This window comes from Lithobates pipiens, unplaced genomic scaffold (genome assembly GCF_037356315.1).
Source record: "Lithobates pipiens isolate NorthernLeopardFrog02 unplaced genomic scaffold, aLitPip1_a1.2 Scaffold_13, whole genome shotgun sequence".
NCBI classification, from domain to species: domain Eukaryota; kingdom Metazoa; phylum Chordata; class Amphibia; order Anura; family Ranidae; genus Lithobates; species Lithobates pipiens.
Genome location: NW_027507718.1, coordinates 43,601,845 through 43,619,465, shown reverse-complemented (window position 1 = coordinate 43,619,465; position 17,621 = coordinate 43,601,845). Strand labels below are relative to the sequence as shown.

General features: G+C 40.9%; 1 protein-coding gene across 2 annotated transcripts in view; it reads right to left on the bottom strand.

The window, feature by feature from the left end:
- The window catches only part of KDM4C (lysine demethylase 4C), a 732,113-nt gene that overhangs the window by 55,042 nt on the left and 659,450 nt on the right, over positions 1–17,621 (bottom strand). For both annotated transcript variants that reach the window (XM_077475057.1, XM_077475058.1), the window contains exon 18: positions 10,262–10,447. In XM_077475057.1, the coding sequence (XP_077331183.1) occupies positions 10,262–10,447 (186 nt within the window). The remainder of the gene's footprint in view (positions 1–10,261; positions 10,448–17,621) is intronic.

The following is a 17,621-nucleotide window of genomic DNA, read 5'->3' as shown; positions in this document are numbered from 1 at the left end:
TATGTCAGCCCCCTCACACCTGTATATATTTGATAGAAGTATGGTCCAAACTGCCTAGTGACACCTACAATAATAGGCACCTCATCCCCCAAAAAAGTTATTTAATACACATAAAGGGCAGGGGAGAAAGGGAAGAAGGAGAACTGGGGATTTTTATGCGGTGCTGGATATAACAGAGAATCTTATAACAATGTACTAAAAATTCATAGAAAAATATTTATTGATATACATTAAAAAACATAACAGCAGCACATACGATGTGTGAAATTATTAAAAACAATGTACACAATGTTACTGAGCCGCTCAGTTACATTGTGTACATTGTTTTTAATAATTTCACACATCGTATGTGCTGCTGTTATGTTTTTTAATGTATATCAATAAATATTTTTCTATGAATATTTAGTACATTGTTATAAGATTCTCTGTTATATCCAGCACCGCATAAAAATCCCCAGTTCTTCTTCCCTTTCTCCCCTGCCCTTTATGTGTATTAAATAACCTGTATATATTTGTTATCCCCCTCACACTTGTATATATGCCAGCCCAACCCCCTTACAACTGTATAACATGTCAGCCCCACACCTGTATATATGCCAGCCCCCTCACACCTGTATATATGTCAAGCCCCCCACACACACCACACACCTGTATATATGTGTCATCCACCATACACGCCCCTTTATATATGCCAGTCCACCTCACCCCTGTATATATGTCAGCCCCCCCACACCTGTATATATGCCAGCCTCCCCCTTGTATATATGCCAGCTCCCTACACACCTGTATATATGTCAGCCCCCCTCACACACACCTGTATATATGCCAGTCGACCTCATACTTGTATAAACTTCAGCCCCCCTCACACCTGTATGTCTGCCTCCCCCACACACCTGTATATATGTCAGTCCCTCTCACACACCTGTATATATGTCAGCCCCCTCACACACACACACCTGTATATATGTCAGCCCCCCTGCCCCCACATCTATGTATGCCAGTCAACCTCACTCCTACATATATATCAGCCCCACACATACACAAATCTGTAAACACACAAGCCTCTGGCCCCTCCCTGTACACAGCCTCCCTCCCTTTCCTTCACAGCCCCTTACTTGTAAAGGAACTCTTCCTACCTAGTCCCAGCTCATTTTCACAAAGCTGACATGTTGCTGACACAGAGGAGCACAGTACAGGCAGCTCACATGAGGGGTGTACATGCATATAGTAGCCAGAGGTGTCAGTAAAGAGCTTGGTGTCTGAGCTCAATGACACAGAGAAGCAGAAGCTGCAAAATCGTTTCTATAGTGCACAACATGGCTCCCCTTCACCCGTCCTGCTTTCTTAGCATTCTACGAGGAAGTGAGCTGCCATCTGCACAAAGGAATGCCAGTGGATGTGGTGTATCTAAATTTTACAAAAGCATTTGGTACAGTCTCCACAAACGCTTAATCTACAAGCTGAGGTCTGTTGCCATGGACCATAAGGATTGTTCTTGGATTGATAACTGGCTATGGGGGCGTGTCCAAAGGGCTGAGATCAATAACGTGTACTCAGAATGGTGTAGCGTGGTTAGCAGGGTACCAAAGGCTCTGTCCTGGGACCAATTTCATTTAATTTATTTATAAATGATATAGAGGGTGGGATAATTTGCTTGATCTAAGTTTTTTATTTTATTTAAATGTAAGGTAATGCACTTGGAGGGTAAAAATATAAACACAAGTTACTCATTAGGGGGAGAATCCCTAAGGGCTTCCAGGATGAAGGAGGACCTAGGGGTCCAATAGAAGACAGACTGAGCAATGCAGTGTCAAGCTGTGGCTTCCAAACCCAGCAGAGTATTAACATGCATTAAAAAGGGACTCTACAACAGAGATAAAATGATTATTCTGCCACTTCATAAAACTCTGGTTCGGCCGCATCTGGAGTATTCTGTCCAGTTCTGGTCACCAGTCCTCAGATGGGACATGCTGGAGCTGGAGAGAGTCCAGAGAAGGGCAACTAAATTAATATGGGGAATGGAGGAACTCAATTATGAGAAATGAATACAAGCGCTAAATTGTTTCTCCCTGGAGAAAAGATCCGTGAGAGGAGATATGAAAGCGATATACAAAATATCTCAATGGTGATCCCAACGTAAGTAAGAAACTTTTCAGTCCCAGGAAGTGTAAGAGGACACATGATGAGACTGGAAGAGAATCGGTTTAACCTTAAAGAGGAAGTAAACCCTGATGGGTTTACTTCCTCTTTTTTTCCCCTGCAAAGGTAAAGCATAATGGACTACTATGCATCGCATAGTAGCTCATTATGTGTCACTTACCTGACACAGGAGCCAGCGAAGTCGCCGCTGTCCCCTGTAGTCCGCCGCATCCATCTTGCTGGTGGCGTCTCGCAGCTCCGCCGAATGACAGCGGCGAAGCCGCGATCACGTCACTCCCGCGCATGCGCACGGGAGTCGCGTCTCGCAGCTCCGCCGCTGTCATTCGGCGAAGCCGCGATGACGTCACTCCCGCGCATGCGCACGGGAGTCGACAAATTAGGCAGCTCCATTCTTGGACTTGCCGCGTTTAGTGCGCCTGCGCGCCGCTGTCTACGGTGCATGCGCCGTAGACAGCGGTGCCCATTTTCGGGCAAATATCTCCTAAACCATATAGGTTTAGGAGATATTGCTTGGATCTACAGGTAAGCCTTAATCTAGGCTTACCTGTAGGTCAAAGTGGTTTGTAAGGGTTTACAACCACTTTAAGATGTGCAGGGCGGTAAGGATGTGGAACTCTCTTCCACAATCGGTGGTGTCGACACGAAGTATGGATAGTTTTAAAAGACACTTGGACAAGCATCTTAGCAAAAACAATATACAGGGATATGGGAAATTATTTTCGTACACACACACCTACACAAGTTGAACTGGATGGACTGTGGTCTTCATTCAACCTTACCAACTATGTAACAGTATTGTAATTTACACAAATTGAGCAACTGAGTAGTAAGGTCAGTTTTCAATACACGTAATTTTATTGAATAAAGCTAACGTCAGCAATAAAAGCAATCTAAAAAAATGTAAAGTTAAATTATTTATTTATTGTTAAAATAATGCTAAAGTTAGCAGCAAAACAGACGGATACAACTTTTTAAAGCTGCAGAAAATCAATGTCTCTAAAAAAAAATGTCAAACGGCCCTTAAGTTTCTATGACATTACTTTTCTAATGAAAGTTGAAATATACATACTATAAGTAATGTTTTTGCACTGATGAAAATCTCTTCAACATTCAATGTATAAATTATGAACATTTTTTGCTATAAATAAAAAAGAAAGTCACAACCTTTTTGCACAATTAACGTGTGCTAAGAAATACAAAAGCATGTATTTGTACATACCATCTATTAGACTTGCACACATCCAAGTAAAGTGGCTAAGTCAAGCTGCAGAAATAGTTCATTATTTCCTACATTATGTTAATGCTGGCTATAAGCAAGATGACATGCTGACAGAAACACTTTTTAATTTACTCATATGCCTGAGCAAAAAATACTCCTGTCAGAAGAAAGTATGGTGGAGAAGTTTAAAATGTCACTTTTGATTAGGAGATGGTAACTATGCCCTGCTGATAAAAAAGAAGGTTCAGACTACTCTAAAATGGTAATAGTATACACAAAAGGCAAAACATAATTTCCCACAGGTATTTTAAAAACACGATAAAACTTACAACGCACACAAAAATACCGGGAGACAAAAAGATAAAAAAATACTTTTAATTTTACTGTGTGACATTTACTTGACTAAAAAAAATCAACTCCCTATACTAAATAACTGGAAAATATATCCACTTTTTTTTGTAAACATACTACAGTTGTGCTCATAAGTTTACATACCCTAGCAGAATTTATTATTTCTTGGCCATTTTTCAGAGAATATGAATAACACAAAAACATTTCTTTCACTCATGGTTAGGGTTAGCCAATTACTAATCAGCTGTGTTTACTCTTTTTAAATCATAATCATAATGACACCATAAACGACCCAAATGACCCTGATCAAAAGTTGACATACCCTGGAATGTTTGGCCTTGGTACAGACACAGAAGGTGGCACACACAGGTTAAAATTACAATTAAAGGTTAATTTCCCACGTTTAACTCACAATTAATGTCTTTGTATAAATAGTCTGAGCTTGTTAGCTCTCAAATGAAGAGCTAGACACTGAGCCATGAGGAGGCAAGCAGGCTAGACACCGAGCCATGAGGAGGTAGAAAAGAACAGTCAACAGACCTGCGTAACAAGGTAATGAAACTTTATAAAGATAGAAAAGAATATAAAAGGATATCCAAAGCCTTGAATATGTCAGTCAGTACTGTTTGATTACTAATTAAGAAGTGGAAAATTAGGGGCTCTTTTGATACCAAGCCAAAGTCAGGTAGCCCAAGAAAGATTGCAGCCACAACTGGCAGAAGAATTGCTCAGAATACAAAGAAAAACACAGGTAACTGCAGGAGAAATACAGGTTGCTCTCCAAAAAGACGGTGTGGTTGTTTTTAAGGAGCACAATTCAACGATACTTGAACAAAAAAAAGCTGCACATTTGAACTGCCAGAAGGAAGCCTTTACTGTGTCAATGCCACAAAAAAGCCAACGAGGCATGTCAAGGTGTTATTTGGCATATTGTAACCAGGCTTTTTAAAGGCTTCTTTCTGGCAACTTGATCATGCAGCTCTTTTTGGTTCAAGTATCATCGTATTGTGCGCTTTCAAAAACAACCATACCTTAACTTTAAAAAGGAAGTCTCAGGAAAAAAATAAAAATAAAAATCTTACATTTTAAATAAAGACATGTGAAGCAAAATAAGGGTCAGTGCCCATCTGCAGCCCACACATTGCCATGAATGCAGCCCACACATTGCCATGAATGCAGCCCACACATTGCCATGAATGCAGACTCACCATTACCATCAGTGCAGCCTGATTCATGTCCTCTGCAGCCTTGGAGGAGACAGGGAGAGGGGCGGGATGAGCGCCGACAGACATACAGGAGAAACTCCTGTTTCTATTGACGGCCTCTTTAATTGAAAGTCCCGCCTCCTGTGATGGACAAAACGGTTGTCCAATGGCAGCGCAGGACGGGACTTCCTTACACAGGACGCTGTGTAAACAGGAAATACTCTGTCCTGTATCCACGGCACTCGTCCCGCCCCCTCCATGGCAGCCAGCATATCTATCTTTTGTGGACCCCGGCGATTCGTTGGGGGCCACAAAAGATATATATGTGAACATGACCAGACGGGCCATCCGAAACCGGAACACGGGTCGCGATTGGCACGCGGGCCGGACTTTGGACATGCCTGACCTACAGTGTCCACAGAAGATTCTCTTCTTATGCTTCCAAGGGGCTGCCTTCTAAAGCTGCTACTCTCACAAATTACATGGACTTTTTAAAAGCCATTGCTGTTATTTATATGCTATTATTTTTAGCTGCCTTTGTGTGAAATTTTACTCAGTTCCTTGAACATTTATGTTGGATTTTAAACAGTGTGGATAATAGTGCTCAACATATTTTTTTCTATTTTGCAAAGAACTATATTCGACTCCAAATCTTACATATCTCAAAGTTGAGGTTTGGGGATTGATTTGATTGATTTGATATTTTGAGGTTTGGGGATGCACTTGTCACATATTTCTCCGAGGGGGGGGTAGGGGGGTTGGGGCATGGCTTCAAGATGACATGAGGCAGCTGCTAGTGCTTCGAGTTCCTCCCCCTCCCTTTCTTTTTTTTAGTCTCTCCCAATTTTAGTTAACGCTACCAAAAGTCCTACTGCTGTGGGTTCTGGGGGTGTACTTCTGCTGAACTCAGTCTTCCTCCACTCTCCCACATAGCTGTGTCCTCTCCACTCTTGGAGTTTAACTTTTTTCTTACTTTCTGCAAAGTGGGAAGGTTAGCTCCCTGTTTACCAAAAACTGGCAAATCTCCCGCACTATAAAACTTTTCACTATAGCCTTACACTGTATTTTTTCTGTGCTTTCAACTCCATAGTAGAAGGGACATCTCTCCCACTGGATCCTCTCAGGGCACATATAACAGTACTTCTGAAACAAGGCAAGAATCTTTCACACTGTAGTAGTTATAGGCCAACAAACCTCAATTTGGATCTTAAGCCGTTTTCCAGAATACTCGCAAACAGATTGCTTCCTGATCTGACTTCAATCATTCATCCCGATAAGGTCGGTTTATTCCTCAACATGAAGCACAGCACCACTAGTGTCATCAACCTTATTCATTTTGCCAGGTCAAGGGCCTCTTCACTCAGGATTTTGCCCACTGATGCAGAGAAGACATTCGATCGGGTTGACTGGCAATATCTGATTGACCCGCTCCTATATAGGACTGGGGTGCCACATGAGGTCATAGGTTCAGGCCCTATATTTTAACCTACACGCTGTTTGGATCAATGACGCATTCTATTTCACCTTGTCCAACAGCACTAGACAGGGCAATCCTCTATCACCCTAGATCTAGGTTTTGAATCTAGAGCCCTTATTTAATTTGATTTAGATCAAACCCAATATTCAGAGACTCATTGGTAAGTTGGGCAATCTTGAAGTCATGGTTTTTTTGGGTGTCTCTCGCTTTCTGATCCCTAGCTCAGAGGGGAGACTACCGAATGTAATGTCACCTTTCTAGCAATATGGGGCACTCTCCAATTACAAGATAAATTATTTCAAGTTGAAAGTCCTCAACATCTCTTTGGCAGCTGAGTTAGCAAACAAGCTTTCCCTTTTCCTCTGGGCTGCTTAGAGTTTTAAATATCTTGTGGTTCAAATTACTCTTAATCCAGGTCAGTTATTTGATGTGAACTTCTGTCCCCTGTTGACCACCTACTTCAAGGCCCTTCACCTGGCCCAAATGGTCAACTGGTATACAGAAGCGAAGTCTAAACCATGGGTCACAGTAGATCAGGAGCGCTCTCTGGTTCCCCTTTCCTGCCTTCCCTGGTATTCTCATCACACGTATCGTCTCTTCCAGCACATCAAATAGGCTATGTCCCAGTGCACATATGCAAGTGGGAGGAAGACCCACGGTTTACTTTTTCCACAATCCAAGTGGAATGAGCCATCTTATTTGAACACAAGTGCTCCATTGCTAATAAATTTCAGGAGCGGGGATACAAGATTCTACGTCACTGGTATAGGTTCCCAACAACGTTACACAAGATGTTGGGTGTCTAACCTCTGCTGGCGATGTGGTTGGGAGGAAGGTTTATACCTCCCATTTCCCTGCAGCTGTCCCAGATCAATAACATTGAATGCATGGACTGTATTATGGCTTCTTTCTCTCAGAGGGAAAGAGATTTTGCGACACATGGAATTCATGGTCAATCTTTTCCTGTTCTGATGCCTACCAGGAATTAATGGGTTCTACAGACACCGGACGCCTTCTGGGTGATCCTCGCTCTTCTCAAGATCTCAGCAATCGGGGTTGAATCTAGATCACTACCTGAGTGGCCTAAACTTGCTACCTTTGGTAACCTTCTTGGTAATCTTCTTTACACACAATAATAAAAACAAATAATAATAAAAGAAGTGCTTTTAGTCAAAGGGCAGTGGGTCTGACTCTCCAGCAGGCAGTCAGAATGGAAATCTTCTTTGTTTTTTTATGGAAATTCGCCTCTGTCTCTATTTACTTGTAAATTATTCCTAACCAAGGTCTTGCTGCCGTTATCGGTGGTCTTAGTTTTCTTGAACCTTTTACGTTTGCTGTATTTGCAGACCATTATCTGATTCCTCAACTGTGCCCGAGTTGTTGTTACTATTGTGGCCGTAGACGACATTTATATGCCCATGTCTTTTGCTAAATAAAGAATTAAAAATAATTATCTCCAAGGCCCTTTGAAATTTAGATACAACTTTATATATACACACACAGTACAGCCTGGTCCGACAGGAAAATGTAAACGTATAGGGTCAGGCAGACATCTGCATGGTGCTTCTATGCAATATAAATCCGCATATTCCAGGTTCTTACACTAACTATAACCATTCTGGCACGAGAGCCCCTGACATAGCATGGCACTTGTGACTGAGTTTGTCTTTTGCATCTCAGTTTTTCTCAAAAATCCAGTCAAAGAACTGCAATTAACCTTTTTGCGATCAAAAGCTTGAAGCTTAATGACCAGACCAAGTTTCTCAAAATCAACTTTTTTTTTTTACATTGGGCGACACACACAGTTGCACATTCCGAGTTCTCTACTGCAGGAATATTTAATGCTCTTTCATTTTTCATACACACATAAAAAAAAGTGTATTGTAGTCAAAAAGAGGTTAAATAACTTTAAAACTTGATTGCCATCACAAGGAGTCTTCGACAATTCAAAGAACGTAACCAGCCTTTGACAATAAAAGGACTTGTGACACTTTCATGTTGGTCACTGTGTTTAAAGTGGAATTCCAGAAAACCCCTAACTACACTTATAGGTCCCCCCCCCCTCCACCCTCCTAATGCCTATGCTTACTCATTTGCATTAAGAAAAATCTGTATACTTACCTGTTTTTAAGCTGCTCTAGTCAAGTCGCATGATCCCACTCCCCTTTGTCAGGCAGTGCTGTTGCAGGGGGGAGGAGGCAGCACTGACATTGAATGGGCCACTGAAGCCTATGGGTCACCATTCCAGGCTTAACTATCCATTGTCAGAGCACTTTCCCCTGCAGCCACTGCTGGCTGACAAAGGGGAGAACACATAACTGGACTGGAGAGGCTTGAAAATAGGCAAGTATATACATCTTTCTTACACAGTTTAGTAAGCATAGGTGTTGGTGGGGGGCAGTTTTAAGGGTAGATAGGGTTATCCAGATCTCCACTTTAACTGGCGAAAATAATTTACCCAATAAAAACACTGTGATGACTGTCTCTTCTGTACTTGCTAAAAACATTCTGAGATTCCCACTCCATCAGAATGTCCCTCAAACCGTTAAAATATAGAATGCCCTTACAATGGGTCAGCTGTATGTGTCTCACCCACTAAAGTGGATTTCCACTATTTCACTGGAAGCAGAAAACCCTTTAAGTATTTAATTTTAATTTACATAGATCTTTTTTTTTTTTTTTTTTTTACAGCAGCTTTGCAAAGGAATTATCACAGACTTGCCATAACAACTGGTGCAGCAAAGCTCATTACTGAACCTCTCAGTAATTAAACCGAGTTACTCGTTGCTGCTCATCACAGGGTTGTTGACTGGAAACTAAGCGTGTGATGAAAAGTAATCAATGGCAAGGCATAGGACTGGTTACAACGCTGTTGTAAAATCAAGGCTATATAATGATAGAACTATTTAAAAAGGCACGCCATTTTAAAAAGCTTGATCAAATAAGTAGACCATTAAAAATTACACATTTGAAACATCAAATATTGAAGCACTAAAGCAGAATTATGGGCATTATAAAAAAAAAAATACAAACATGATGCAGTCTGTCACTAACATTGACGCATCAGTTTTTGTTTTTTCAATTACTCCTCCACCTCATAATATAATTTTAACTACCTGTTGATTCTGACATTTGATCAGTTGATTTTCAACTACCTTCAGTGGTGTTCATTCTGCAGTAAAATCACTGCAGTGTTGTCAGCCTGTGGACATGTGCATTTTAGATGGACTTTAAATAAGCAACAAAAACTTTACCCTAACACAGCTAACACCAGCAGTTTTTTTTTTTCTTGGCGCAAAAAGTTTTAAACCATATGAATAAAAGGCAAACAATGTAAGAACACATGTCCGTATAACTATTTAACTGAAAAGCTGTAACTGTCATTGGTGCTGGACAGCTTAGTTTGCATATAAATGGGGAGAAACATAAAAAAAAAAAGTCAGCAGGAATAAAAAAGGAATTAACTGAATACTATTATTACAGAAATTACCTACATATAGTTACCAGAATAAGTTTTTCATTATAGTGAGTCTTTAACATAATGGTTATGTCACACAATCAGAATGACCAATGTGCTTCCATGTGATTTTTGGTTGCTGCCACTTGCTATAAATTTCCCACTTCATCTGTGCAGGCTAAATACTTTCATTTTAACATCAGTAACTTAAATTGGGTTTATTTTAAAATATCCTATGATCCAAGATTCGCCGCAAGCTTGCCTGACTGATAAAAGTGAGAGATTTAGAAACACAAGAAGCGCACACGTCATTCAGCATAGCTGTGGCCATGCTATGGTCTAGAAGGTTTCAAATCATGATAATGAGATGTGTTCATAAAAGAAGTTCTCACCATGTTTTGATTGATCATGTGCCTGAAGCATGTGATGTACACTACAAAGGGCCAGTCATCAGGTTCCATCACTACCCCCGCAGCATGGGCGCAGGTGACATGGAAGGACGTGGGACAGCGGCCATATGAGCATTGGATGCAAGCTCCTGGAGCATTGTTAACCCTTTGCCTGCAGAAAATACATTTCTGTGGGAGAGAGAAAGAAAATGTGTTAAAGCATAGCAGTTACACTTACAGTAAATATCTCAACTATATAGTCATATATAGCACCTAATAACTACTAAAAATGTTTTAGAAATAAGCCTTTATTTACATTTCAAACATTTTTTGCAATATTTTCTGTACGTTTATTACTGGAGAAAGGCAAATGAGCATTTGTATGCATACGATAACAAGATTATCTGCCTGGCAAGTCAAACGCTGCCAAGTCTTAAGGGGTATAGGTTCATGGATTTATGACTAAGCCTGAAAATTTGATGCCATTTTTTTGCATAATTGGTTAACCGGTTCCCGACCAGCGCACGACGATGTACGTCGACAGAATGGCACGGGCAGGCATATTGGCGTACATGTACGTCCAATCTTCAATGCCGCCCTGCCATCGGGAACGCGCCGCCAGCGGTGCGCTCCCGCGCTGGTCGGGACCCCCGTGAGTCCGGTCGCGGGACCCGCAGACTCGATCGCCGCGGGCATCCCCGCGATCGTCTCACGGGACGGCTGAATTCTGCCTAGCAACTAGTGACGCTGATCTCTGCTCCATTTGATTGGAGCCCAACCCCCCCACAGTTAGTAACACACCCCTAGGAACACTTAACCGCTACAATGCCACCCCCTGGTTAACCCATTCACTGCCAGTGTCATTTACACAGGAATCACTGCATTTATATAGCAGTGATTACTGTATAAATGACAATGGTCCCAAAAATGTGTAAAAAATGTCCGATGGATCCCCCACAATGTCGCAGTCACAATAAAAATCGCTGATCGCCGCCATTACTAGTAAAAAAAAAAAAATTATAAAAAATTATTAATAAAAATGCTATAAAACTATCCCTATTTTGTAAACGCTATAACTTTTGCGCAAACCAAACAATAATCGTTTATTGTGATTTTTTTTACCAAAAATATGTAGAAGAATACGTATCGGCCTAAACTGAGGGAAAAAAATGGGGGATATTTATTATAACAAAAAGTAAAAAATAATGCGTTTTTTTCAAAATCGTCGCTGTATTTTTGTTTATAGCGCAAAAAATAAAAACCGCAGGGGTGATCAAATACCACTAAAAGAAAGCTCTATTTGTGGGAAAAAAAGGACGTAAATTTTGTTTGGGAGCCACGTCGCACAACCGCGCAATTGTCAGTTAAAGCGACGCAGTGCCGAATCGCAAAAAGTGGTCTGGTCTTTGACCAGCAAAATGGTCCGGTCTGAAAGTGGTTAAAAGGTTCTCTTGTATCTTATGTAATTTATAGTATTGGCAGGCATACATGTAAAGGGAGACTGCATCTTCATATATTTTTATCCTGTATAATGTTGTATTTGTTGACAATTATGGCCTTAAATGTGCACTTCAGAGGCAAACCGTGAAATACACAGCTGAACTACATATATGGGTGCTACATTATTTGCCAATGTATTTGCATTTATGTCCATCCATTTCTAATATATACACAGTCATGCCATACAACAAATCCCTGTCTACCAGGATGAGATACCTGATTTTTTTTTCTCTGCTGGAGTTAAGTAACACCTAATGAAACGAGAAGTAGAAAGCGAAGAAGTTATTTTTCTGTCATGCTGTTATCTCCTCCTATCATCCTCCTTGTTGTGTTGCTCCTTCTTCCAGTCTCAGCTCTGCTGTACAGGGACTGCCAAAGACTTATGCTGCGTACACATGATCAGATTTTTCCAGTAAGTCCAACCCACGTGTATGCTCCATCAGACATTTGTTGTGGGACTTTATGCCAATAAAAGTTGGCTAGCGTGCTCTCAAATTTTCCATCAACAAATGCGTGTTGTCGGACACATCGTGTGTACACAAGTCCGTACAACAAAAGTCCAAAGTACAAACATGCATGCTCGAAATCAAGGACGAGTCGGAAGTGCTTGGTATAGAAAAAACAGCATTCGTAATGGAGATAGTACGTATGTAAGTATGTAAGACAAGTTGGAACCAACACCCTTTAACCACCTCGTGCCCGCCCTATAGCCAAATGACGGCCGTAGAGCAGGCGCGTTCATCCGGGTGGTCGTCCCTGGACTCACTCACCTTCAAAATGTGGAATTTGGTGTTTTTTTGTTTTGTTTGGCTAGCTGCCTGATCAAAAAAAAAATATATATATATATATATATCTCTTCTAATATATATATATATATATATATATATATATATATATATATATATATATATATTTATATTTATTTATTACACACACACCAAGGTAGGACAGCTGTGCTGTGTGGTTGATTTCCTTAAAAAGGATTACATTTGATGCGCCACTCCTTTCTTCCACCAGCTATTTTTTTTTAAAGTGGAGATGCAATCTCAGTTTCAGTTGAATTTCTTTTACTTCAAATCTTCATGCATATAAAGGTTTACAAAGCCAAGCGAATGCACAGTTTCAGATAAACACATGTCCTTCATCAAGCTGCATGTAATCGCTTGGCTTTGTAAACCTTTAGATGCATGAAGACTTGAAGTAAAAGAAATTCAACTGAAACTGAAGAGATTGCATCTCCAATTTTTTGATGTGTGTGTGTGCGTGTGTGTGTATTTATATAAAGCAGTGAATGTATCACTAACTTTCACTGCAGATGAATGTTCCTGGTGCATGAGTTTCAAATTACAGTGATGTGTTCATCATTCTTGTGGACCAAAATCACCAATAAGCTTGTACCATTTCTTTTGCTATAAATTCTTTGCTGCAGACTTTTAGAGTAGGCAGACAGGGCTGCTTGGATATGATCTCAGTTTTGCTCTATACATAAAGTGACAGCTACGTTTTATTACTGCACAGCAGATGTCGGAATGTAACATTTGTCTAGCTAACGAAAGTGCAGTGGGACTGCATTGCATGGCTATTCCAGTGCAGTCCCACTGCACCATCACCAAAGATAACACAAAATGCATGGTCTCCGGTGTGGCCAGTTCACATCACTGCATTGCGGTGGTATGTGGCCAGTGTGTGCTTTAAAAAAAAAAAAACTACTGTCATCTAAAGTCTCAGAATTTCCGATTATAGGTTCTATGTTTACTATTGTACGCCACGCGATAGAGGTCCTGGAAATTTTGCTCTACAGTTTAACCACTTAAGGACCAGAAGGACTTGCCCCCTTAATGACCAGGCCATTTTTTGCAATACGGCGCTGCATCGTTTTAACCGATAATTGTTCGGTCGTGGGACGCTGTACCAAAACATAATTGACTTAATTTTTTTATCCCCACAAATAGAGCTTTCTTTTGGTGGTGTATCTGTGTGTTTTTTATTTTTTGTGCTGTAAACAAAAAGCGACAATTTAAAAAAATAAAAAAAACAACACCACATTTTTTTTTTACTTTTTGCTATAAGACATATCCAAAAAATATATATATATAAATTTATTCAACAGTTAAGGCCAATATATATTCTTCTACATATTTTTGGTAAAAACAAATAAAATAAAAATGGCAATAGGCGTATATTGATTGGTTTCGCAAAACCTATTGCGTCTATACAAACTATGGGATAGAGTTAGGGACTTTTATTTTTTTTTATGATCTCTACTGGTTATGGTGGCGATCTGCGATTTTTAGCGGGACTGCAACATTGTGGCGGACAAATCTCACCCCAAATTACACTTTTTGGGGACCAGTGACATTACTACATTGATCAGTACTATAAAAATGCACCGATCAATGTAAAAATGACACTGGAAGGGGTTCACACTATGGGTGATCGAGGGGTTATATGTGTTCCCACAGCATGTTCTAACTGTGGGGGGATAGGTTGCCTGAGGCATGACAGAGATCACTGGGGACAGTAGATATCTGTCATGTCAGAATGGGGATCCACCTTGTTTACAAAGGCAGATCCTCATTCTGCCTTTGTACTAGGCAATCGCGGGTCGCCGGCAGACATCAAGTCCACTCAACCCGTGGGCATATTCCCGCAGCATACACGAGAACGTGCTGGCGATGGCGCACACCTGTCTGCAACTGCACATGTGCGAGCCGACATACAATGATGGCAATTAGTGCAGCGGAGGCAACCTGCTGCAGTACAACTGCGGCACGCGGTCCTTAAGCTGTTAACTACAAATGTATGCCAATAATGATATTGCATGCTTTAAATAAAGTGGTTCTAAAAGCAAGACATTTTTAACCTTAAGGCATTTCCTTTATAATTACCCAAGCCCTATATCAACCCAGTGCTGCTCTCACTCCCCCTTCAAACAGGCAGCAGCAAGAGCCATTGGCTCAGGATGCTGTCAATCAAATCCTGTGAGGAGGGAGCAAAGGGGCAGGGCAGAGCTATGCTTCATGTGTCCATAGACGCACACAGTCTGGCTCACAAGCAAACCCATGAATGTACATCCACAGGAAGCAGTTTTCTATTGTGGCGCACGAAGAGGTGGTGTCAAGAAGACCGACAGGGGACCCTAGAAGAGGAGGGTCAGGGCCACTCTGTGCAATGCCATTGCACAGAGAAGGTAGGTTTAACATGTTTTTTTTAATGTAAAGAATTACAATATAATTTTTCAGATTACACACTTTTAAAACCAAACTGTAAAAGTGTTATCCTCCAAGTACAGTGCCTTGCAAAAGTATTCGGCCCCCTTGAACTTTTCAACCTTTTGCCACATTTCAGGCTTCAAACATAGAGATATAACATTTAAATTTTTTGTGAAGAATCACCAACAAGTGGGACACAATTGTGAAGTGGAACGAAATCTATTGGATATTTTAAACTTTTTTAGCAAATAAAAAACTGAAAAGTGGTGCGTGCAAAATTATTCAGCCCCTTTACTTTCAGTGCAGCAAACTCACTCCAGAAGTTCAGCGAGGATCTCTGAATGATCCAATGTTGTCCTAAATGACTGATGGTGATAAATAGAATCCACCTGTGTGTAATCAAGTCTCTGTATAAATGCACCTGCTCTGTGATAGTCTCAGGGTTCTGTTGAAAGCGCAGAGAGCATCATGAAGACCAAGGAGCACACCAGGCAGGTCCGTAATACTGTTGTGGAGAATTTTAAAGCCGGATTTGGATACAAAAAGATTTCCCAAGCTTTAAACATCCCAAGGAGCACTGTGCAAGCGATCATTTTGAAATGGAAGGAGTATCAGACCACTGCAAATCTACCAAGACCTGGCCGTCCCTCTAAACTTTCAGCTCAGACAAGGAGAAGACTGATCAGAGATGCAGCCAAGAGGCCCATGATCACTCTGGATGAACTGCAGAGAACTACAGCTGAGGTGGGAGAGTCTGTCCATAGGACAACAATCAGTCATACACTGCACAAATCTGGCCTTTATGGAAGAGTGGCAAGAAGAAAGCCTTTTCTCAAAGATATCCATAAAAAGTCTCGTCTAAAGTTTGCCACAAGCCACCTGGGAGACACACCAAACATGTGGAAGAAGGTGCTCTGGTCAGATGAAACCAAAATCTAACTTTTTGCCCACAATGCAAAACGATATGTTTGGCGTAAAAGCAACACAGCTCATCACCCTCAACACACCATCCCCACTGCCATACATGGTGGTGGCAGCATCATGGTTTGGGCCTGCTTTTCTTCAGCAGGGACAGGGAAGATGGTTAAAATTGAGGGGAAGATGGATGCAGCTAAATATAGGACCATTCTGGATGAAAACCTGTTGGGAGTCTGCAAAAGACCTGAAACTGGGACGGAGATTTATCTTCCAACAAGACAATGATCCCAAACATACAGCAAAATCTACAAAGGAATGGTTCACAGATAAACGTATCCAGGTGTTAGAATGGCCAAGTCAAAGTCCAGACCTTAATCCAATCGAGAATCTGTGGAAAGAGCTGAAAACTGCTGTTCACAAACGCTCTCCATCCAACCTCACTGAGCTTGAGCTGTTTTGCAAGGAAGAATGGGCAAGAATTTCAGTCTCTCGATGTGCAAAACTGATAGAGACATACCCCAAGCGACTTGCAGCTGTAATCGCAGCAAAAGGTGGCTCTACAAAGTATTAACGCAAGGGGGCTGAATAATTTTGCACGCCCCACTTTTCATTTTTTTATTAGTTAAAAAAAAGTTTCAAAAATCCAATAGATTTTGTTCCACTTCACAATTGTGTCCCACTTGTTGGTGATTCTTCACAAAAAATAAAAATTTTATATCTTTATGTTTGAAGCCTGAAATGTGGCAAAAGGTTGAAAAGTTCAAGGGGGCCGAATACTTTCGCAAGGCACTGTATGAGCAATTTTCATACACCTCTAGCCCCTGTGCAGCTGGTGTTAATACGCTCTCTACCCAAACTCTGATCTACTGTAAAGTTTGTCCTGTGTACAATCTACAAAGCCATGACTGTCCTGGCAATTGAGGCATTAAAGAGTGCACTTTGTGCAGCACTTTTGTTTTCACATAATAGGCCTATATAAAAAAAAAATACTGGTGCATTCTTAGGGATTAATAATCCCCCCCATTTGGAGTGGCAGTCAGTCAGGGGAGGACACACTAGTGCTGCGTCAGACCACTGTCCGATACCAGGTCGGCAGTGGCACCCATTGTCATATGTTTTTAGGAATTATTTTATCTTGGCTTTTAACATATAAATCCAATAAATACTGCACTATGGAGACTTCATCTGGCTCCTGGTGAGCTTTAGTTACCACAGCTACATCACCGCTTCACTTTTTAAGTCACCACCTAGTTTTTGTGCACATCTTTGCACTGAACTTTGTGCTGTCACCAATAAGTTTATATTGCCGATCCTATCATGGCACTGTGCATTTAAATCTTTATTTTTCATTATAGTGTTGATTTTCATTCTAGATTGGACTTATATATTTTTTTTGGACTTTATTTCAAAGTTGTGCCCATTTATAACACAGCATTTCCATTTTGCTGCTGTTCATTTACTTTTTCCTAAACACAGGCAACCCAGTTCGCTGTTCTGAGCCCACACAGGGTCTCTGGCATGACAGATGAGGAAATGCATCTCCCCTTTGCTCGCTAGAGCAGGGATCAAGGTGTCCGTTTAGTATATTTTGATATTTTACATCTCTGGAGTTCTCTGCTCTTCTCAGAGATATTTGTTCTAACCCATGTGGCAGTTTAATATATCATGTAGATCACTTCTCCCACTGAGAATAGAAGTGATCTACAAACGCTCTGAGAATCCTGAACGGCTTC